The sequence below is a fragment of the Macaca fascicularis genome, chromosome 2 (assembly GCF_037993035.2).
Source record: "Macaca fascicularis isolate 582-1 chromosome 2, T2T-MFA8v1.1".
NCBI lineage: Eukaryota > Metazoa > Chordata > Mammalia > Primates > Cercopithecidae > Macaca > Macaca fascicularis.
The window spans coordinates 103,367,026-103,389,643 of record NC_088376.1 but is presented as its reverse complement, the minus strand read 5'-3'; the positions used below and the strand labels follow the sequence as shown (position 1 = coordinate 103,389,643).

At 43.2% G+C, this 22,618-nt stretch overlaps 1 protein-coding gene across 7 annotated transcripts; it reads right to left on the bottom strand.

Annotated features, from left to right (window-relative positions):
- Window positions 1-481: 481 nt before the first annotated feature.
- Window positions 482-18,897, bottom strand: ZNF621 (zinc finger protein 621). Of its 7 annotated transcripts, none has more exons than XM_074031777.1 (6): window positions 18,501-18,577; window positions 17,916-18,001; window positions 10,842-10,995; window positions 9,974-10,081; window positions 7,417-7,950; window positions 482-2,932 (listed from the first exon to the last, which is right to left on the bottom strand). In XM_074031777.1, the coding sequence occupies exons 2-6, from the start codon at window positions 17,937-17,939 to the stop codon at window positions 2,856-2,858; spliced, it is 897 nt and encodes a 298-aa protein (XP_073887878.1). In that variant the 5' UTR covers window positions 17,940-18,001; window positions 18,501-18,577; the 3' UTR covers window positions 482-2,855. The 7 variants fall into 7 exon arrangements, with proteins under 7 accessions (XP_073887878.1, XP_073887880.1, XP_065396472.1 ...); XM_074031779.1 differs by having other exon boundaries at window positions 10,842-10,968; XM_065540400.2 differs by lacking the exons at window positions 482-2,932; window positions 18,501-18,577 and adding an exon at window positions 18,737-18,897 and having other exon boundaries at window positions 3,896-7,950.
- Window positions 18,898-22,618: the final 3,721 nt, after the last annotated feature.

Sequence of the window (22,618 nt, the reverse complement as noted above, 5' to 3'; positions counted from 1 at the left end):
TTTGGGCCAACTGCAATTTCCTATAACACCATTGAAACAAGAAAGTAGATCAGTGGAAATGAAATCGTAACAATGGTTGCTGACTCATTTAAGAGAAAGATATGAGCTAGCCTTACAATTGGGTTTCATGTAATACAATTGTCAAATGCCCTGTAGTCCCAGCTACTTGGGAGGCTGAGGGAGAAGGATCGCTTGACCCTAGGAGTTCAAATCGTTTGGGCAACATAGAAAACTTTGTCTCTTAAAAACAAATTGTCAAAAGTTTTCTTTATGAAATATATTAAATCATCAGGCTTTTTAAATGATTTTTAGATTAAGACAAGTTATGTAACTTACTTCTGGACAGCCACGAAATAAGATATTATTACTGATATACTTCATAGCAATGTTGAAAGGCCACATTTTGAAAAATACAGGCATACCTTGGAGATATTGCAGGTTTGCTTCCAGACAACTGTAATAAAATGTTTAACACAATAAAGGGAGTCACACAATTACTTTTATTTCCCAGTACCTATAAAAGTTATGTTTGATCTATAGTATAGTCTATTAAGTTTGCAATAGCATTATATCTGACAATGTACATACTTTAAAATATTTTATTGCTAAAAGATGCTAACGATAATCTAAGTCTTCAGTGAGTCTTTGTTGTTGGAAGAGAGTCTTGCCTCACTGTTGATGGCTGCTGAATGATCGGTGTGGTGGTTGCTGAAGGTTAGTGTGGCTCTAGCGATTTCTTTAAATGAGACAACAATGAAGGTTGCAGCATTAACTGACTCTTCCTTTCCCAAAGATTTATCTGTAGCATGTGATACTGTTGGATAGCCTTTTACCTACAGTAGAACTTTCTTCAAAATTGGAGTCAATCCTCTCAAACTCTGCTGCTGTTTTATCAACTAAGTTTATGTAATATTCTAAGTCCTTTGTTGTCATTTCAACAATGGTCACAGGATCTTCATAAGGAGTAGGTCCTATCTCAAGAAACCACTTTCGTGGCTCTTCCATTAGAAGCAACTCATCTGTTCACGTTTTATCATGAGATTGCAGCAATTCAGTCACATATTCAGGTTCCACTTCTAATTCTAGTTATCTTGCTATTTCCACCTGCAGTTACTTTGTCCACTGAAGTCTTGAACCCCTCAAAGTCATCCATCAGGGTTGAGGTCAGTCTTCCAAACTCCTGTTGATATTCTGACCTTCTCCCATGAATTGCAAATGTCCTTCATGGCATCTAGAATGATGAATCCTTTCCAGGTTTTCAAGTTACTTTGTACAGAAGAATCACTATGGCAGCCACAGCCTTACAAAATGTATTCCTTAAATAATACTTGAAAGTCAAAATTACTCCTTGTTCCATGGAGTAATGGATCCTGCAGAATGGATGTTTAGCAGACATGAAAACATTAATCTCTTTGTACATCTCCATCAGAACTCTTGGGTGACCAGATGCATTATCAATGTGCAGTAAAATTTTGAACGAAATTTTTTTTTTTTTTAGACAGTCTCACTCTGTCACCCAGGCTGAAGCACAGTGGTGCAACCTCAGGTCACCACAACCTCTGCCTCGCGGGTTCAAGCAATTCTCCTGTCTCAGCCTCCCAAGTAGCTGGGATTACAGGCACGCACCACCACATCCAGCTAATTTTTGTATTTTTAGTAGAGACAGGGTTTCACCATGTTGGTCAGGCTGCTCTTGAACTCCTGACCTCAAGTGACCTGCCTGCCTTGTTCTCCCACAGTGCTGGGATTATAGGCGTTTGAGCCACTGCACCTGACAGAAATTGTTTTTCCTAATATTTAATAGGTCTCAACAGTTGGCTTAAAATGTTCAGTAAACCATGCTGTAAACAGATGTGCTGTCATCCAGGCTTTGTTCTTCCATTTCTAGTGCACACGCAGAGTGGATTTAGTGTAATTCTCATGGGCCCTAGGATTTTCTGAATGGTAAATGAGCGTTGGCTTCAACTGAAAGTTACCAGCTGCACGAACCCCTAACAAGAGAGTTGAGCAGTTCTTTGACACTTTTAAGCCAGGGATTAACTTCTCCTCTCCATGAAAGTCCTAGACGGTTTCTTCTTCCAAAACAAGGCTGTCTGATCTATATTGAAAATCTCGTTTGGTGAAGCAACTTCATCAATTAACTTAGCTAGATCTGGATAAATTGCTACAGCTTCTACACCAGCACTTGCTGCTTCGCCTTGCACTTTTATGATGACTTCTTAAACCTCATGAACCAACCTCTGCTAGCTTCAAACTTTTCTTCTGCAGCTTCCTCACTTCTCTCAGCCTTCATACAATGGAAGTTACAGCCTTGCTCTGGATTAGGCTTTGGCTTAAGGGAATTTGTGGTTGGTTTGATCTACTATGCAGACCACTAAAACTTTCTCCACATCAGTAATAATGCTGTTTCACTTTTTTTGGTTTCATTGTCACACATGCTAGAGTGCGGTGACACAATCATAGCTCACTGTAGCCTCGAACTCCTTGGCTAAAGGGATCCTCTCACTTCAGCCTCCCAAGTACATCAGACTACAGGCACGCACGATGACACCCAGCTAAATTTTTAATTTTTTGTAGAGACAGGGGTCTCACTATGTGGCCCAAGCTGGTCTCAGACTCCTGGCTTCAGGGGATCCTCCCACTTTGGTTCCCCAAAGTGCTGGGATTCTAGGCGTAGCCACTGCCTGCACCCGGCCACTTTATTATCGTTCATGTGTTCCCTGGAGTAGTACTTTTCATTTCCTTCAAGAACTTTTCCTTTGCATTCACAACTTGACTGTTTGGCAGAAGCAGTCTAGCTTTTGGCCTATCTCAGCTTTTGACATTAGCCTTCCTCACTAAGCTGACTTTTTCACTTAAACACTTGGAGGCATTTGTAGGGTTATCAATTGGTCTAATTTCAATACTGTTGTGTCTGAGAGAATAGCGAGGTCTGAGGAGAAGGAGAGACATGGGGAACCATCAGTTAGTGGAGTAATCAGAACACACACACACATCAACTAAGCTGACTGTCTTACATGGATGCAGTTTGTGGCACCCCAAAACAATTACAATAGAAACATAAAAGATCACTGATCATCAAGACGCATATAATGAAAAGTTTGAAATATTGTAAGTTACCAAAACATGACACAGAAAAATGAAGTGAGCACACGCTGTCGAAAAAAAAATTGCCCTGATAGTCTTGCTCAACACAGGCTTGCCACAAAACTTCAGTTTGTAAAAAATGCAATATCCGCAAAACACAATAAAACAAAGTGCAATAAAATGAGGTATGCCTGTACTTCGATAATCACTAATTCATTATATTTTAGAAACAAACATCTGTTTTACACAAGAAATAGGTGGCAAAGGTGGAGGGTGTTGGACAATTGGCAGGTAGCACTTGGGACTGGATTCCTGAGACAGAATGAGAGCAGTAGCAGAATAAAGGAGACAGGATAGACGGTTTATACTTTCTCAGCTGTGCCACTAATGCTTACCTCTCTGTGCTTTCTTTATAATTTTGTATAAAATATGTATATTTCTAAATAGTACCTTATTTTAGATTTTTAAAAATTTCAGCAAATCATGTTACAGGCCAGGTGCAGTGGCTCATGCCTGTAATCCCAACACTTTGGGAGGCCAAGGCGGGTGGATCACTTGAGGCCAGGAGCTCAAGACCAGCCTGGCCAACATGGTGAAACCCCGTCTCTACTAAAAATTTAAAAATAAGCTGGGCGTGGTGGCACACACCTGTAATCTGAGCTACTTGGGAGGCTGAGGCAAGAGAATCACTTGAACCCGAGAGGTGGAGGTTGCAGTGAGCCAAGATTGCACCACTGCACTCCAGGCTGGGCAACAGAGCAAGATTCCATCTTAAAAAATAGTAATAATACTATTATAGTGTAGGGTGTTTTTGTTTTTGTTTTTTCAACTTGGGTTTGGGGAGTTTGTTTTTTGCTTTGTTCTGTTTGATGATCATTGTATATAATATCTGGTAGTATAAAACCCCCTTGTTCTTCAAAATTGGGTTAGCTACTCTGTGTCCTTTGCCTCTCTATACGCAGGCCCCTCTGGAATTTTGATATTGTTTTTACGAATTCATTTGATAAAAATTGAAATCTTGACGAAACTAATATTTCCTACCCATGAATATAGTGCATCCTTCTGTCATTTAGGTCACTTTCAATGCCTATAATGGGTATCTGATATTTTATAGCTGCCCAACGTACTTTGAAAACCCCTTCCCCATTTTCAGACTTCTCCATATTATGACTGTCTTCCCAGGCAGAATCCAAAAACTGTATTTCCCAGAAGCCCCTGCAACTTGGACATACATATATAACCAACTCCCACTGAGCAGGTACACCCTAGCTGAAGACAGAGGACCCTACCGAAATGATTGTGGGGATATTTTTACTACAGAATGTGAAACGACCTTCCTGGTAGTCCAGTCTCTGTCTTCAATGGGGGTGGCAGTCCAGTAGCAGGCACCAGCAGCTGCTGAGTTTCCACTGGAACCAGTTGGTTCTGTGGTTGGTCATTTTTCCTGGCTTCTGCCTATGTGGCATCCCAGCTTAGTTCCTCTTAGACATTTTGTAAGCTAATTAATAGTATGCAGCAAATCTAAGGTGGATTCTTCAGTCTACTACTGATCACTGACACAGAATGAGGAACCAGAAGTGGGTTACTGAGTGTGACAGAACCTTAAAACAGTAGCACTATTTAGTGGAAGTGACTGAGAATACGGTGGTGAAGAATCAGATACTGCAAGCTGAAAAGTAGATGGGCGAAACGAAGTGGCCACAGCTCTTCTGGACTCAAGTTGGCTCCATATGTTCTCATTCTGGCACGGGGCTGAAGGCACAGCCACTTTCTGGAGCTTGCTGTTCTCTCGCAGAAGGCAGAAACAACCATCAGCTGAGCATGAGAACTGAGAGGGATGTTTTGGAAGTTAAAGAAGAGAGGAAGTATAAAGTAGTGGCCTAGGAAAGCAGGGGAGTTAAGTGGACTCCAAAAAGTGTAGTATGACCGTCAGGAAACATTAAGGGCCTCCATGAAGTTACTGGTCATGAATTTAAAGTGACAATTCAGCACGGTAGTAGGCTTTCTCTTGATCACTTCTGGTGCAGGAACAGAGAAGGCAAAGAACTGTATTTAGTCAGAGATGAGGTTTTGCCAAGCGAGCATGACAAAGCAAGAGAAGGGCAAGGGAGTTAAGGGAGACTGTAAAGGAATTATTTTAAGAATTGACCATAGAGTTTAAGCTGGGTAAAGGAGGAGGGGTGGGCATTTTCTGTCTGAAGCATCTCTCTTAAAGTATGGTCCATGCTAAAGATCTGGCCATCACCACAGATATCCAAAATCAGAATTTCTGCAAGACAGAAAACTCTTCTTTTTACAAGCACATCACATAATTCAGGCACATGGTAAAGTTTAAAAACCAATAATGTAAAGGTTTTGCTATTAACTGTTACAGAGAAACATCTAGATAGCAACAGCAGCACAAAAGAAAAAAATGTATGGACCCTTCCATCAATGCTTAGGACTTAATTTTTACATTAATGCCAATAAATGCATAATTCAAGTTCTTTTCCCAGTAACTACTTCACACAGTCCTCTGAATGGTTGTAAAGGATCCTCATCAAAGCCACTTCCAAGAGCAATCCCAAATTCCACTTCACTAACCTACCACATAAGCCTAGCCACTGACCCACTAAACAGCTCCCTTTATTTCTAAAGAACAATTTTGGAGGCTTATTCAGATTCCCCTCGAGTTGGCTTTACACCATTACTTTTATTTCTTTAGTAATTCATCAAATTCATATTTACAGTTCATAAATATGAAATAAAATATAGAAGCCAGTGCTCACAAAGAAAAAAAAACAATGCTCATCAAGAAAAATCTACAAAACACATGCAACGAAGATGAATGAATGCCTTTGTGTATATTTACTTAGGAAATAAAAGTTAAAAGAAACATCTAGCTATCAAGAGCAAAACTAAAGAAAAAAACTTCATGTTTACAGACATGATTGCTCTCACTGCCATCAACATATACTTCTCTTTTTTACTGTTTATTTCACACTATCTTTTGCATAGATGTACAAGATTCTCAAAGATGTGTGCCAAGGGCAACATAACTTCAACTGTATTAATACCTCACCTAGCCATGGGCCCACTAAACAATCTCCATTAATCTCTACGGTCCATTGTTGGAAGCTTATTCCAATTCTCTACCAGTAGCCACAGGTCTTGTACATTTCTCCCAGGCTGCTTACCTCTAATCATAATGGCCTAACACAGGGATATCCTCTTTTCCAAACTTTCCTAACACCAAAGTGTTCTACCACCAGCAACCCCACGATGCAGATCCAGCCACTGTTGTTCAAGCCTGAAAGGGACTAAAGCAAAGGTTCAGTATTTCCATTTTCTACCCAGAAGAGATTATATAAACATGGTCTTTAAATGTATATAGATGATAATGGAATTTATGTTGAAACGGCTGTAACACATGTAAGGTGAGGAAAAAAATTCGAATGAGACTCAAATTAGGTTGGAGGCCGGGCACAGTGGCTCACTTCTGTAATCCCAGCACTTTGGGGGACCAAGACAGGCAGATCACTTGAGGTCAGGTGTTTGAGACCAGCCTGGCCAACATGGCAAAACCCTGTCTCTTCTAAAAATACAAAAATTAGCTGGGGGTGGTGATGTGTGCCTGTAAACCCAGCTATTCGGGAATCTGAAGGAAGAGAATCGCTTGAACCCAGGAGGTGGAGGTTGCAGTGAGCCAAGATCACACCGCTGCACTCCAGCCTGGGTGACAGAGCAAGACCCTGTCTCAAAAAAAAAAAATCAGGTTGGAGATTTACTGGGCATAAGAACCATAAGACTGCCAAGATAAAGCTCATGAGGAGTGAGAAGAAGGGGTGAGAATAACTGGGGAAGGTTTCACAGTGGGAGTAAGATCCTGGAAGACACGCACTATTTGGGCAGATGAAGAAGGTATTCCAGATGTAGGCAGCAGCATGAACAAATTCCCAGAGGTAGGAATGAGCACAGCATGTGGAAAGGTCAGTGAAGGCACAGCCACAGCTGGAGCAGAACAGGATCCCTGGAGAAGAACAGGAGGTAAGGCTGGAGAGGGGCACTGGGGACTGACTAGGGATGGCCCAAGAACCTTGACCGGCTTCTTTTCCACAGGGTGCAATTTCTGATGCTGAACAAAACTTCCATACCATTTGAAGGCTTTCCCACACACCTTACATTCATAAGGCTTTTCCCCAGTGTGAACTCTCTGATGCTGAATGGAGGCTATTTTCTGAGTGAAGGCTTTGCCGCACTCCTTACACTGGTAAGGTTTCTCCCCAGTATGAATTCTCTGATGGACAATAAAAAGTGACCTACAACCGAAAGCTTTCCAACATTCCTTACATTTATAGAGTTTCTCTCCCGTGTGTAATCTCTGATGCTGCAGGTAGGCCGCACTCCTACGGAAAGCCTTCCCACACTCTTTACATTCATAGGGTTTCTCTCCAGTGTGGATCCTCTGATGCTGAGTCAAGGCTGTGTTGGAACTCAAACCTTTGCCACACTCCTTACATTCATAGGGCCCTTCTCCAATGTGGTTTTTCTCATGTACAATACAGTCATAGCTGGACTTGAAAGCTTTGCCACACTCCTTACACTTAAAGGGCTTTTCCCCAGTGTGACTCATCTGATGCCGAATGAGCTTTGAGTTATATCGGAAGATTTTCCCACATTCTTTACATTCATAGAACTTCATTCCACCTCGAAGTATCAGGTTTGGATTTAGATTGAAAGTCTGCTGCATTGCCTTGCTTTTAAAATCAAAGTGCTGAGAAACGTTCCTGAGAAGTCCTCCTACCGGCATTCTGTGCAACTCTGTTTCTTCAGAGGCTTCCTGCTTTATAACTGGCCCTTCATTTTTGATCCAGGACTCACCACCTGACCAAAGAAACCACAAGGGTTCCTAGTTACAAAACTGGGAGAAAAGTAGGATCCAGTGTTCCTAATTTTCTCTTGCAGAATGTAATTTTTAAAAACATACCTGTGAAATGGTTATATACAAGCATCTATAAAGGAGGATGAGAGAGACAAAGAAAAATAATGACAGGCCAGGTGTGGTGGCTCATGCCTGTAATATCGGCACTTTGGGAGGCTGAGGCAAGTGGATGGCTTGAGCTCAGGAATTCGAGACCAGCCTGGGCAACTTGGCGAAACCCAGTCTCCACAAAAAAATACAAAAATTAGCCGGGTGTGGTGCTGCACATCTGTGGTCCTAGCTACTAGGGAGGCTGAGGTGGGAGGATCACTTGAGCCCAGGAGGCAGAGGTTGCAGTGAGTGGAGATTGTGCTACTGTACTTCAGCCTGGGTAGCAGAGCTAGACCCTGTCTCAAAAAAAAAAATAGAAAAATAATGACATAGAATTGGAGAAGTAAAGACACAGAAACGGAACAGGAAAGATAGCCAAGAAGTGCTCCCCATGAGGAAGGCTGGAAAACTGAACTAAGGTAGGTGAAATGGGAAGAAGGAGAATCAAGAATGAGAAGGAAAGAAGGCAGGAAGGACAAGAAAGAAAAAAGAAGGAGAGAATAAGAAAGAACAGCAAGAAATGGGAAATTTTTTTTTTTTTTTTTTTTTTTTTTTTTGAGACGGAGTCTTGCTCTGTCACCCAAGCTGGAGTGCAGTGGCCGGATCTCAGCTCACTGCAAGCTCCGCCTCCCGGGTTCACGCCATTCTCCTGCCTCAGCCTCCCAAGTAGCTGGGACTACAGGCGCCCGCCACCTCGCCCGGCTAGTTTTTTGTATTTTTTAGTAGAGACGAGGTTTCACCATGTTAGCCAGGACGGTCTCGATCTCCTGACCTCGTGATCCGCCCGTCTCAGCCTCCCAAAGTGCTGGGATTACAGGCTTGAGCCACCGCGCCCGGCCGGGAAAATTTTTTAAAGAGAGACAGAAACCCAGAAGAGGAGAAAGGAATGAGAGACTGGGAAGAATAGAGAAGCAGCTCCAACACTAGAAGAGGTCTTGCAGACTGAGAAACACAAACCAGGAAAAAAATGGATCCCAATGTCCTACCTGTAACCCAGGCAATCACCCCAAATTCTAAACAATGTCCTAGTTATCCTATATTTAAATATTCCACACAATATTCTGGGATAGAAGATGATTAGTTTCAGAAAGTCAGCTGGAACAGAAGTTGGATCAGAGAGCTGTAAGCCACTGTGGTACCACTGCTAAAGGAACCACTATATACAAAAGCATGTATGCGTGAGAAGGCTTGAAATTTTCTTCCAAAAAAACGGAAACGCAAGTAACCAAAACCTTCCAGGACTGGTAAGTCATCTCAGGGAAATTTTAGGTGGCGGGTGTGTGCATATGTGCATGTGTGCATATGTGTGTGTGGGTAGGGGGCTATGATGGGAGAATATTCCTAGCCCTTTCGTCTATAGTCCCATCTATGGTAAATATAATGTAGATCTAAAGATTATGGCAAATGAAACTCTTAAGTGATTTAGATACTAAAAAGGCCAATTAAAGCCATTCTTTTCAGGGCTGAAGGCCTAAAGTAAAATGTATAGCTATAGCACAAATAAGTCAGTTTGGCCCAAAAAAATCATATTTTCCTTAAATTTGGCTGAAACCCCACTTCTTTGCAATGAAAAATGGCATACAATTAAAACTTCTCCACCGGTAAGTAAGAAAAAAGTGTTTTAGGAGCTACTGGGTTACAGCTTTTCTGCCTCGGAGGACAGCCACATGAATGTGCAGACAGCGCGAGGCCATGTACTCCTAGAGGCGGTCTTTCGAAGCTCAGGGTCAGAACTCAGTGTGAGTTCTGAGAGTGCAGTGAGTATCGACTTATAAATAACTGGGAGCTTTGTTCCCTGAAGCATAAGAAACACTTCTTACCTAGTAAACCAGGAAGGCAAAACAAGAAACTTAACCACTGGATTCTCATACTCACCTTGACTGATGCCTCTCGGAATCTCGGTGTCCCAGGGATCTGGGCCCCATGGTGCTTCCCCTCTCTCCAGGTGGGAGATCAGAGCAGGTTTGGGGAATGGAAACGCTACTTTATGAAGAAAAGAGAAAGACAAATCGAGGGGAGATGTCCAGAGCTATTCCTGGGATCCTTCTCAGCCCACCCTCCATCAGGCTACCTGGGAGAGAAACGGAACATCAGCAGACCAAGTGAGAGTTCCGACAAGGAGGTCCAAACTGTGCTCCACGATAAAGCCAAGGAGGTATGATTCTCCTCAGAAAGAAGCTGCAATCTGGCCCTGACTCAGAAGAAGGGAAACTCCCTCAGGAAAAATGTACCTACTGCTCCCCTGGGAGACCCTTCCACAAAGGGAGGGCCAACATCCCCAGAAAACTGGATAGACAAAGGAACAAAGGGCTCACCTAGGGTGCCAGAAAGAATGCTTTCCCTCAGGGCCCGGGACCACACTGTTCCTGGAGTATAAGGAAGTCTAATTTCAAAACCAAAGGGAAGCCAGGCACAGTGGCACACGTCTATAGTCCCAGCTACTTGGGAGGCTGAAGCAGGAGAATTGCTTGAGCCCAGGAGTTTGAGGCTGCAGTGAGCCATGGCCATGCCACTGCCCTCCAGCCTAGATGACAGAGCAAGACCCTGTCTCAAAACAAACAAAAAAGCAAAAAACAAACAAAAACAAAGAAACCCAGGGATTTCCCTACCCAGTATTTCTGGAGGCTGGTGATTGCAAAACTCTCCTCTGAAGTCATCAAACCCAAGGGCTACTAGAATCCCCAAAACATGTGAGGAAGATAGCAAACTGTTACAAAGGGCCACAGAGGGAGGGAGGCCTTACCCAGGGAAGCCACATTTGCATAATTCTCCAGCATCACCTCCCCGTATAGGGCCCTCTGCGCAGGGTCGAGGCTGGCCCATTGATTCTGGGTGAAGTAAACAGCCACATCCTCAAAGGTCACTGACTCCTGAAACAACAGGTTCCTGCTCAATCTCTGAGTGAGGAGTAGAAGGAAGAAGGGAGCAGCTTGAGCTTCAGGGAAGGGATAAACCTGCCTGCACCCACAACTCTGAGCCCCACGGAAGATCTGCTCAAACAAGAGCATCCACCACCACAGCCGGGGCGAGCCCTCAGCCAGTAGTTCCACTTTCAAATGGGGAACACTCTCCCATCTACTCTCCCAACACTCTCCCATCTACTAAGCTCTGGAGCCCCTAGCTGCTACTGATTCTTATAGCCTGGCATCCAGTTGCTTTCTCCCTGGTAACAGCATCAACTCCTAGGTTCCTAGCTTCACAGATCTGTCCCCCTGGCACCTCCTACCCTCAGGTACTCCATAATCCTCTCTCCTTATTTGCTATACACCAACCACTACAGACAGCGGCTACTCACCCTGTGATATGGTATGGCTGTGTCCCCACCCAAATCTCACCTTGAATTACCACATGTTGTGGGAGGGACCTGGTGAGAGATAATTGAATCATGGGGGCAAGTCTTTCCCATGCTGTTCTCGTGACAGTGAGTAAGTCTCACGAGATCTGATGGTTTTAAAAAGAGGAGTTCCCCTGCCCAAACTCTCATTTTTCTCTTGCCGCCACAATGTAAGAAGGGTCTACCACCTCCCACCATGACTCTGAGGCCTCCCCTGCCATGTGGAACTGTAAGTCCAATTAAACCTGTTTTTCTTCCCAGTCTTAGGTATGTCTTTATCAGCAGCGTGAAAATGAACTAATACACCCTGTATCCACCCATCCAAGGGGCACATGCACAGCCCCCATCTGCTCCTTGTACCTAGCTTCTCTTTGGTTCTCCCCAACACTGTCTACAATGTAGAGAGAAGCATGTTAGAAATATCACCAGTATTTTGCAAATTTCTCTTTTCCACCTTTTTGCCTTATCAGAAAGCTGGCTCTCTTGAAAGAAACCTGTAGCCTGCCCATTCTGACCCTCTTCTCTAAACCACCGGTCTTGAAAAACAAGCTGGCAGTGCCAGGTCCTTGGGCACAGATCTGTCCCCCAGTTTTCTGAGCTCCATCACATCCACCAAGGCTGTCGCTTCACTAGGTGTTCCCCTCTCTGACTCCCTCCCCTGGGGCTATCTCCATCTTCCCAAGAATGAAGACAACTATACTTGTTGATTAGCCCTGTGCACCAGGCCCCTAGGTTGGTTATTTTATTTATTTATTTATTTATTTATTTTAATTATTTTTTTGAGACGGAGTCTTGCTCTGTCACCTAGGCAGGCTGGAGTGCAGTGGTGCAATCTCGGCTCACTGCAATCTCTGCCTCCCAAATTCAAGTGATTCTCTAGCCTTAGTCTCCCAAGTAGCTGGGATTATAGGCACACACCACCATGCCAGGCTAATTTTTGTATTTTTAGTAGAGACGGGATTTCAACATGTTGGCCAGGCTAGTCTCAAACTCCTGACCTCTGGTGATTCGTCCGCCTCAGCTCCCCAAAGTGCTGGGATTACAGGCATGAGCTACCAAGCCCAGCCTTTTTTTGTTTGTTTGTTTTGTTTTGTTTTTTAGAGACAGGGTTTCACCATATTGCGCAGGCTGATCTCAAACTCCTAGGTTCAAGCAATCCACTTGTCTCCGTCTCTCAAAGTGCTAGGATTACAGGTGTGAGCCACCACGCCCAGCCAAGGTTGGTAATGTTACATCTTGTTTTTCATTTAATCATTACAAAACATATGTGAAATAAGAATTACTATTCCCATTTTTCAAATGATGAAACTTAGATTCAAAAGTTCAATTACTTTGCTGAAGATCACATAGCCAGGAAGCGGTAGAAAGGGAACTTCAATACAGATCTGCCAGACAACAAACGTGGGCTCTACTAACACACCAAGCTGTCTCCCACACTGGGCTCACAAACTTCCCCAAAAACATGGCTAACCCCTGAACCTGGTGCTGCCCTATCTTTGGAGAATAGCTTCTCAAACTCCTCAACTCCAAAAATCACCATTCAAACCATCTTTAGTGTACTCCCTCCAGGCCATATGGGCCCCCTCCTCCAATTTAAATTGGGGGTCATCTATTTCAAAACTACACACACCACCCTGGAAGCCCGAGCCTCTGAACCTTCCATGAGGCCCCAGAGCAGTTCCAGATGGTGCCCACTGGCTACTTTCTCTGGTTGTTTTTTTTTTGTTTGTTTGTTTTTTAGCAGAATCTCGCTCTGTTGCCCAGGCTGGAGTGAGGTGTTGTGATCTCGGCTCACTGCAACCTCTGCCCTCTGGGTTCAAGCGATTCTCCTGCCTCAGCTTCCTAGGTAGCTGGGATAATAGGCACCAACCACCACACCTAGCTAATTTTTGTATTTTTAGTAGAGACAGGGTTTCACCATTTTGGCCAGGCTGGTCTTGAACTCCTGACCTTAGGTGATCCACCTGAAAGTGGACCCCAAAGTGCTAGGATTACAGGCGTGAGCCACTGCACCCAGCCTTTCTCTTCTTCTAGAGTTCAGCATACTGCAAACCACAGAGACTAGACTCTCAGCTTGGAGGAGGTTTCATGACCTGTACGCTTTCTCACCTTGATGCTCCCACAGATGATTCCACCTCCCAGAAGAGTCTCATTACGCTATGCAGTCAGCCTTGTTCTTTTCAGATGCTGAAAATAAAATACCTACCAACAGAGGCACAGTCAAGCTCCTAATTCTTGCATGCACATTCTACATTCTGTCTCCTGGGAGCCCTTAAAGCAGCATATGGACTGGAGTGGGCACAGGGGAATAGAGAAAAAGGAATATGACTGTAACTGGTCTCGAAGGAAGGAGGGAAGAACTGTACATCAAGGATAAATTCTGGCAACTCAAACTGCTTAGAGCAGCTCTGCTGGCTCTGCACGCAGGTCCTTATGAGACGGTGTCTTTTCAAACAAGAGCAAGTAGAGAACTCAGCTCTAAAAGATGCTGAAAGGAAAAAATAAAATAAACGCAGACACTCCTCAAAGGGAGAGCCAGTCTTTAAACTGAGCAATGACGAGGTCCAAAGGGCCCCCAAAATAATGTGAGCCAAAAGCCCAAACAGCAGACTGGATCATGTTGTCCTGTATACAATTACTGTACTGCTTCAACAAGCCATTAAGGGCTTCTGAGGACAGTAACCACAGGCTCACAGATAAAACCAAATTTCACCTCCACTTACAGCAAGTCAAACCTCACACCCTGACATCTCCAGAGCTTCTCTCACAACTTTCTCCTCCCAGCCTACATCCATCATCTCTTCTTCCACAAACTGTCTGCGTCTCCTGCCATCTACTATCCTCAAGTTTCATGAGCCCTAGAAAATGCCTAATATTAAGGAAAAAACATTGTTTTAAGGCAGTTGGGTTTGGGGTATCTTTTTGTTCTTCCTGTGGATGGTCCCTATGTACCTCACCTTATTTCATTTTTCTCCACAGTATTATTCATCTTGTCATATGATATGGTTTATCATCTATCTCCGCCCACCAGAATGTAACTCCATGAGGCAAGAATTGTTTGTTCATGATTGGTTTACTAGCACACAGTAGAGTGCCTAACATGTACCAGATGCTTAATATATATTTCCTAAGAGTTTATTTCAAAAACGGTTACCCATTAAAAAAATTGTTTTAACTTATGAAGAGAGTAAGAAACCAACAGCAAACACCATCTAAACAGTAAAATGCTACAATAAATCCATTAAAGTTGATAGTTGACAATTTACCATAAGCTGAGGTTTTACTTTCTGCAAAAGATGGGAAAGGAGCATATATATAGGACAGGAATGAACATAAATATCTCTGCTTGCAGATGAAATAACTATCTGCCTAAAGACATCTAAGTACCAAGAAAACAAACTAAAAACATTTAGAGCTGATAAAACAATTCACTAAATTATCTAGATATAGAATAAGTAAACCAAAATTATTAGCTTTCCTAAGTACCATCATAAACAACTGGAAGATACACTGAAAGAAACTAAGATGCCATTCACACAAAAAATTGCTAAGAATGGACCTAAGAGAAATCAGTGAGAACAGGATGGAAGAACACTAAATGTTTACTAAGATACATTTAAAAAGAACAGAATAAATTGGAACTTATGGTGTTTCTGAACAGGAAGAATCAAACTTGTAAAGATGTCAATTATCTCCAAATTTACTCATGAATTCAATAAAATCCACTCTCCTACCAAAAAAAATCCATGAAATTTGTGCAGGGATGGGAGATCATTTAAAGTCATCTAGAAAAGCATGCGTGAAAAACTAGCAAACAATGTTTTGGAGAAGACAATTGAAAGAAAAAAATGAGGGGGAGTTAAACTTTATTTTAAAAGGATAACACATTAAGAATATGAGAAGACATACTAAAGTGTGGGAGAAAATATTTGCAGAAGACATATCTGATAAAGCACTATTATCCAAAATATACAAAGAACTCTTTATGAACAAGCCAATTAAGAAACAGGCAAAAAACCTCAACAGACACCTCAACAAAGCAAATATACAGATAGCAAATAGGCATATGAAACTATGTTCAAGATTATATGTCATTAGGGAACCGCAATGAAAACAATGAGATACCACTATATACCTATTAGAAAGGCCAAAATCCAAAACACTGACACCACCAAATGCTGGCCGGGATGTGAAACGACAGAATGTTCATTCATTGCTGGTGGGAATGAATGCAAAATGGGACAGCCACTTTGGAAGAGAGTTTGTCAATTTCTTACAAACTAAACACACTCTTACCATACAACCCAGCAGTCATGCTCCTTGTTACTTAACTAAAGGAGTCGAAAACTTCTGTCCACACAAAAACCTGTAGGTGGACATTTATAGGGGCTTTTTTTCATTATCGCCAAAACTTGGAACCAACCAAGGTGTCGTTCAGTAGGTGAATGGATAAGCTGTAGTATATATAGACAATGGAATATTATTCAGCACTAAAACAAAATGATCTATCAAGTCATGAAAACACATAGAGGAAATGAAATGCATTATCACTAAGTGAAAGAAGCCAATCTGAAAATGCTACATACTGTATGATTCTGGCTATATGACATTTTGGAACTGGCAAAACTATGAAGAGAATACAAAAATCAATTGATGGTTGTCAACTGGGACGGGACTAAGGGGAAAGTAAGGATGGATAAGAGAAGCATAAGGTATTTTTAGGGCAGTGAAACTATTCTGCATAATACTATAATAGTGGATACATGTCATCATCAAGAGTGAACCCTAATGTAAACTATCGACTTTGAATGACACTGATGTGTCAGTATAGGTTCACTCCCTATAACAAAAGTGTTACTCTGATGTGGAATATTAATATTGAAGAAGGTTGTGCGTTTTGTGGTGGCAGGAGATAAATGGGAACTCTTGCTTTCTGCCCAATTTTGTTATCAACTAAAACTGCTCTAAAAACTATTTTAAGTACCAGTGTTAAATGGTTTCACGGTAAGTTATTTCTCAATCAAACCTCATATGCTGTTTAGGACATATCGGAGAATAAGGAAAGAAAAAAAGGATTTCCATTCTTCTAAAGACACTGACATTGTACTGTGCTGATACCAGACTTGTATTTGAACTTCTATCAGAACTTGTATATACATGTGTAGGGGCAGGGAATACATGGGAAATCTCTGTACCTTCCATTTAATTTTGCTGTGAACCGAAAACTGCTCCAGAAAATAAAAACTATAAATAAATTAATTAAATTAAAAAGTAAAATGCAGCCTGGCCAACATGGTGAAACCCCTTCTCTACTAAAAATACAAAATTAGCAAGCGTGGTGGCACATGCCTGTAATCCCAGCTACTTGGGAGGCTGAGGCAGGAGAGTCGCCTGAACCCGGGAGGCGGAGGTTGTGGTGAGCCAAGATGACACCATTGCACTAGAGCCTAGGTGACAAGAGCGAAACTTCGTCTCAAAAAAAAAAAAGGAAAACACTTAATATCTTACCTGACCGCAGTATCTTCTTAATTGACCAACACCTTTCTACAGAATTTGCCACTAAGGGCTGGGAAGATCCTTTTAATATATAAATCCAACTCTGTCACTCTGTCATCTCCCTGCCTAAAATTCTTCAGTGCCTTCCCAATGAACCAGTACAGAAACCACTGTCCTCACCATGACCTATAATACAGGTATCTATTTCTTCCATCTCATATTGAACCACTTTCTCTGACCCCTTCCGGTTTTTAGAGTACATCCAGCCTTCCCTTCAACTTCACAGTCCTTGCATCTAGCATTTAGAAAATGTACATTTAAGTAACAACACTAGTCTCTCTGGGATACATGCAATACAATTCGTGGGCAATCTCTCCAATAAAGAATTTCTGATTTCAGGCTGGAGTGGTGGTTTATACCTATAATCCCAGCACTTTGGGAAGCCGAAGTGGGCGGATCACCTGAACTCAGGAGTTCGAGACCAGCCTGGCCAACGTGGTGTAAACCCCGTCTCTACTAAAAAGACAAAAATTAGCTGCACATGGCAGCGCACACCTGTAATCCCAGCTACTCCGGAGGCTGAGGTATGAGAATCACTTGAACCCGGGAGGCAGAGGCTGCAGTGAGCCAAGATCATAGCAGCACTCCAGCCTGGCGGCAGGGCGAGACTCCGTCTCAAAAAAAAAAAAAAAAAAAAAAAAAAAAGTCTGATTTCAGCAGGTAACTTTCATTTCTAGAACATGATCTGAATTTCCAAATTCAGAAAGAATTCATTGGCATAGGTCCCCTGTCTTTCATTTAAATCTATACATCCACTCTCTATACACAAAACTTTTATTTTCCCAGTACATATTTACACCTGCCATAGCCCTAGAGATAGATACAAAGGGGAAAACACAGCTTGGCCAAGTTAGGCCTTCCTGATCCTTTCCTGATTATGTGATAGCTAAAGTGAGTTTAAAAAAAAAAGACTTAAGCTCAGCTCACCTGAGGCCAAGTTGCTTGGAGCATGGCGGATGTCCCCCGGCTTCATGCACTGTCTTCTGGGTTTGGACAAGCAAGATCCTCAGGAGCTAAGAGAAAAACAGCCATGAGTGCTAAGGACCCTGTCCTCCACCACCTACAGCAACCTATGGCCATCCTAGTTTCCACATTTCCAGCACTGGATGCAGGGAGATTCTACTAGGACTCCCTCTAATTGTTCTCACGCTGATAGCCCCAACCTTATGAGCTGTTCTGCCTGGTCTTCAGGACAATCTTTCACCTGCCTGCTCAGTCCGAAGAGCTTTTTTTGAGCCCATTCCCACAGGCAGACCGAGGGACCCAAGAGCCCTGTCCCTATTGTATTGGGTCTCTACAAACGTAGAGTCTTTACAGAATGATTATAGGCAAGATGACGCTGACCCGAAAGAAAGAACCTCAGGAGAAGAGGGACTGGAGTGGCTAAATGTGAATTAAGGGTAAAATACTCAGCGTCCCAGTGGGTGATGCTGACCGGAGACCCCACCCAACCGGGATCTTAACACTCCACCCAAGAAAGCAGGCGACCCCAAACATCAGAAACGTCAGTACCGGGAGCGAGAGGCTGTCAGGACAAGTTCTTTAGGGTAGAAAAGAGTATCAGGCCTCGGTGGCAAAGGGCTGGACCCGGGCTGTAGAAGCCAGAGTAACCACCTTGGCGGCTTCGGCGAGGCCCAGATGCCCACGGTCCGGGTGAAGGAGGGGCGGGCCGCCATTGGGACCAAGTTCAGGGGAAGTGGGAGGTGACGAGCCGCCAGGGGCAGCGAGGAAGCCGGCACCGGGCGGACCTGGCACGTAGAACTCGCTGAAACCCACGCTCTGCCGAACACCGAGGGGCTGTTCACTAACTAAACGCCGAGCCGGAAGGGCGAGTGCGCGCCCAGGGCCCCTCTAGGCCCCCGGAGGCCGCCATCTCGGTCGCCCCGCGGCCAGACCCGCCCCGCCTCTCATGGCTGGCCCCGCCCTGCGGAAGAGGAGAGGTCGCGGCGACCGGCTGGGCTGAGAGGCCCGTGGCGGACCGGCAGTATGGGGCTCTCAGCCCGAGCTTCTCCGGCAGCCGTCGGCATTGCCTTGGGAGTGTCACCGACTGATGCAGCCTGGCTCTCCCCATACCTCACCCTGTAGGCACAAGTGGGGCCCCAGTTCACTGGCAGCTGTTGGCCGCCTTCACCCCGTGGCTCACCTGAAGCCTGGGCCGTGCAGGTGAGGTGAGAATGGCGCCTGCTTTGTCATCTCTAAGAGGCCCAAGCCTAGGATCTTGCTTGGGTCCTCAGCTGGGCAGTCCTCAGGGAAACCATGGTTTCCACTTGCCCTTTTAGCCCTCTGCCTTCCAAGGACCTAGATGTGCATGGAACCTTTTAGGACAGATTCATTTAACAACCAAAACACCCTGGCGACGGTTGCCAGGCATCCTGTATATACAGGACATGTCCTATATTAAATGATCTTGTCCAGTGTTGACTTTGGCAGGACACCCTAAATGTCTTACATTTAGCTTTTTCCAATAAATTACAAAAACTCGTAGTGAGAGCTATTTTTCTGCTAACTGGCACTTAAATAACTTAAATGTTAACACCGGCTGAAATATATATATCTCATACTTCCACAAATAATGATCTGGACAGTCCTTTATGGTCTGTTCTGTAAGTTGGACTGCAGGAAGAAAAAACAGTGAAGAGGGGAGTCTGCTAATTAAAAGAACTTATTTTTCATATTCAGGGAAGGAAAAGACTGTTTTTTGACCAAAGTCCCAAGTCACTAACAAGTACTTGCCATTAATTTACATAATTTTAGATCAGTACACGTAACTCTGAAAATCAACCAATACACAACAGCGTCACTCCAAGCTTCTGAACATGAGCCAGTCAGTGATAAACACTTCCTGAAGCCAGCCAGTCAGTGGCAGCCCTCCCCAACTCATTGGCAAGTACCTCTCTACTGTGCCCTTCCTTCTGGACAGGAGCCTTTCTCCAGTATCAAAGTGGTGCCAAGATGGACAGACTTTGTTTTACCTCGATCACACTGATACTTCTCCTGAACACAGTTCCAGATACCAGGCTCCTCCTCACCAGGCATTTCCATGCTATAAAGGGGAATTGGTCTCCCACCACTAAAAGATAAAAAATTATCCTGGGTATCTAGATATATTGCTTTATTACAGGGGTCCCACTTCTTGGATTTGTTATTCCTTTCTTAAGAATTAGACTGACTTATGAAGTCCTATTATGGAGAGTATACTAGGTATCTACTGCTGCATAACAAATCACCCTAAAGCCTTATGGCTGAAAACAAAACACACTATCTCTTAAAGTTTCTATGAATCAATGAACATAGGTCAGTCAGTCCTAAAAAGAGAAAAAAAAAAAAATGGGTTCTGTGGATGAGGAATTCGGGAGTGGCTTGGCTGGATGGTACTGGCTTGGGATCTCTCATGAGGGTCTAGTCAGGTGTTACCTGGGACTGCAGTCACTTGAAAGTTGGACTGAGGCTGGGGATTTGCCTCAAAAGTAACTCACTCACATGGTTGGCACATAGGTGCCGGCTATTAGTGTGAAACTTCCCTTCTTGTGCTGGGTACAGTGGCTCAGACCTGTAATCCCAGCACTTTGGGAGGCCAAGGCAGGCAGATCACCTGAGGTCAGGAGTTTGAGGCCACCCTGGCCAACATGGCGAAACCCCGTCTCTTCTAAAAATACAAAAATTAGCTGGGCGTGGTGGCACACACCTGTAATCCCTCCTACTTGGGAGCCTGAGGCAGGAGAATCGCTTGAACCTCAGAGGCAGAGGTTGTAATGAGCCAAGATCCCGCCACTGCACTCCAGCTCAGGGGATAGAGCGAGACTTTATCTCAAAAAAAAAAAAAAAACCTCCCTTCCCACACCAGGTATCTGTATATGGCTGAGTATCCTCACAACACAGCATCAGACTTCCACTTCCACCTCAGGTGAGCAGCCCAAGAGGTCAAGGCAGAAGTGGCAATATCATTTATGTCCTAGCTTTGGAAGTCACCTGCTGTCATTTCCTCAGTATACTATCATCACAGGCCAATCATGATTCAGTGTTGGATGAGATACACAAGGGTGTGAATGCCAGAATGAGAATCACTGGGGACCATTTCGGGAGCTGGCTAAACACATTTTTTACCTACCACAGAAACGGTCCTTTTCATAATACTTTTATTGTAACATTTATGAAGAGCAATTGTTTTAAATAGATGAATTAGATTTCCAAGAATAATAGCATTAGAACATATATTTGCATACTGCCCCTTCTCTAAATCAAAAAGAGTATCTACCGTGAATCTAGAGAAATGGACACACATATATGGGTGTACATACATGTACACATTTATACACCACAAACTCTAAAGAGTATCAGACAGTTATTCCAATTAGTTCTAACTTGAACTAACTAGAAGGAACAAGATTGGACATGTAACTCCTCCATTTGGTATTATGGTGCAGGGAGAAGAGATGAGAGTTTTGGTAGGCAAGACAAAGTGCCTAAAATCCCCAGGTTGGAACCATGACAGGAATCATGAGCAGTCTGAGGAGAAAATTGGGACCATGCTACAAGAGGCCCATTCTTTTCCAGAACAGCTTCGACAGAAACAATCTATAGGCAGTGCTGCTTAGAGGAAGCTAAAGAGCAAAGTGAACCAAAAGATACGGGAAACTTTAGACTCTGCAACTGTGAGTCAGTTCACATAACAGCAAAATTAAAGTCTCTGAAGCTGAATGTCTCTCTCCTGATCAATGCCAGAGAGATGAGCTCTCCCTAAAAACACACCATCCCCACCCACTGCCACTACAATAAGGCAAAAAACAAAAAAGCATCCAGAATTAGAAAGGAAGAAGTAAAACTGTTATTTGCAAACATGATTCTCAATGTTAGAAAATCCTATGGAATCTATAAAATGTTACTAGAACTAATAAGGGAGTTGTGCCAGGTTGCAGGATATGCGGTTAATATATAAAAACCAATTATATTCCTATATGTCAGCAAAAACTAGAAATTCACTGTTTATTATTACAAGTATCATAAGTTATTCAGTACTTATGCATGAAAAAGATAAAATTTTTAGATGCATCCGGGGAAAAGTGTGAAAGATCTGCACAGTAAAAATTACAAAACATTGCTGAAGGAAATTAGTATCTAAATAAATGGGGAGATCTACCATGTCCATGGGTCAAAAGACTCTATAGAGTTGTCAGTTCTCCATAAATTGATCATTATATTCAATGCAATCCCAATCAAACTCCCAGGAGGTGTTTTATAGAAACTGAAAAACTGATTCTAAAATTCATATGCAAATGCAAAAGACCTCTAATGGCCAAAACACCCTGACAAAGAACAAAGGTAGAGAACTAACACTATATGACTTCAACGCTTACTAGATTTCAACACTTATTAGATAACTACAATAATAAAGGCAGTGCCTTAATGGCATCAAGACAGACAGACAGATCAATGGAACAGCATCTAGAAATAGACCCACACATATATGGACTTCTGATTCACAATGGTACAGAGGCAATTCAGTGGGGGAACCTTTTTTCAAAAAATGGTGTTACAGACCAGGCAACAGTGGCACAGACTTGTAGTCCCAGCTTCTCAGGAGACTGAGGCAGGAGGATCACTTGAGACCAGGAATTCAAGGGTACAGTACA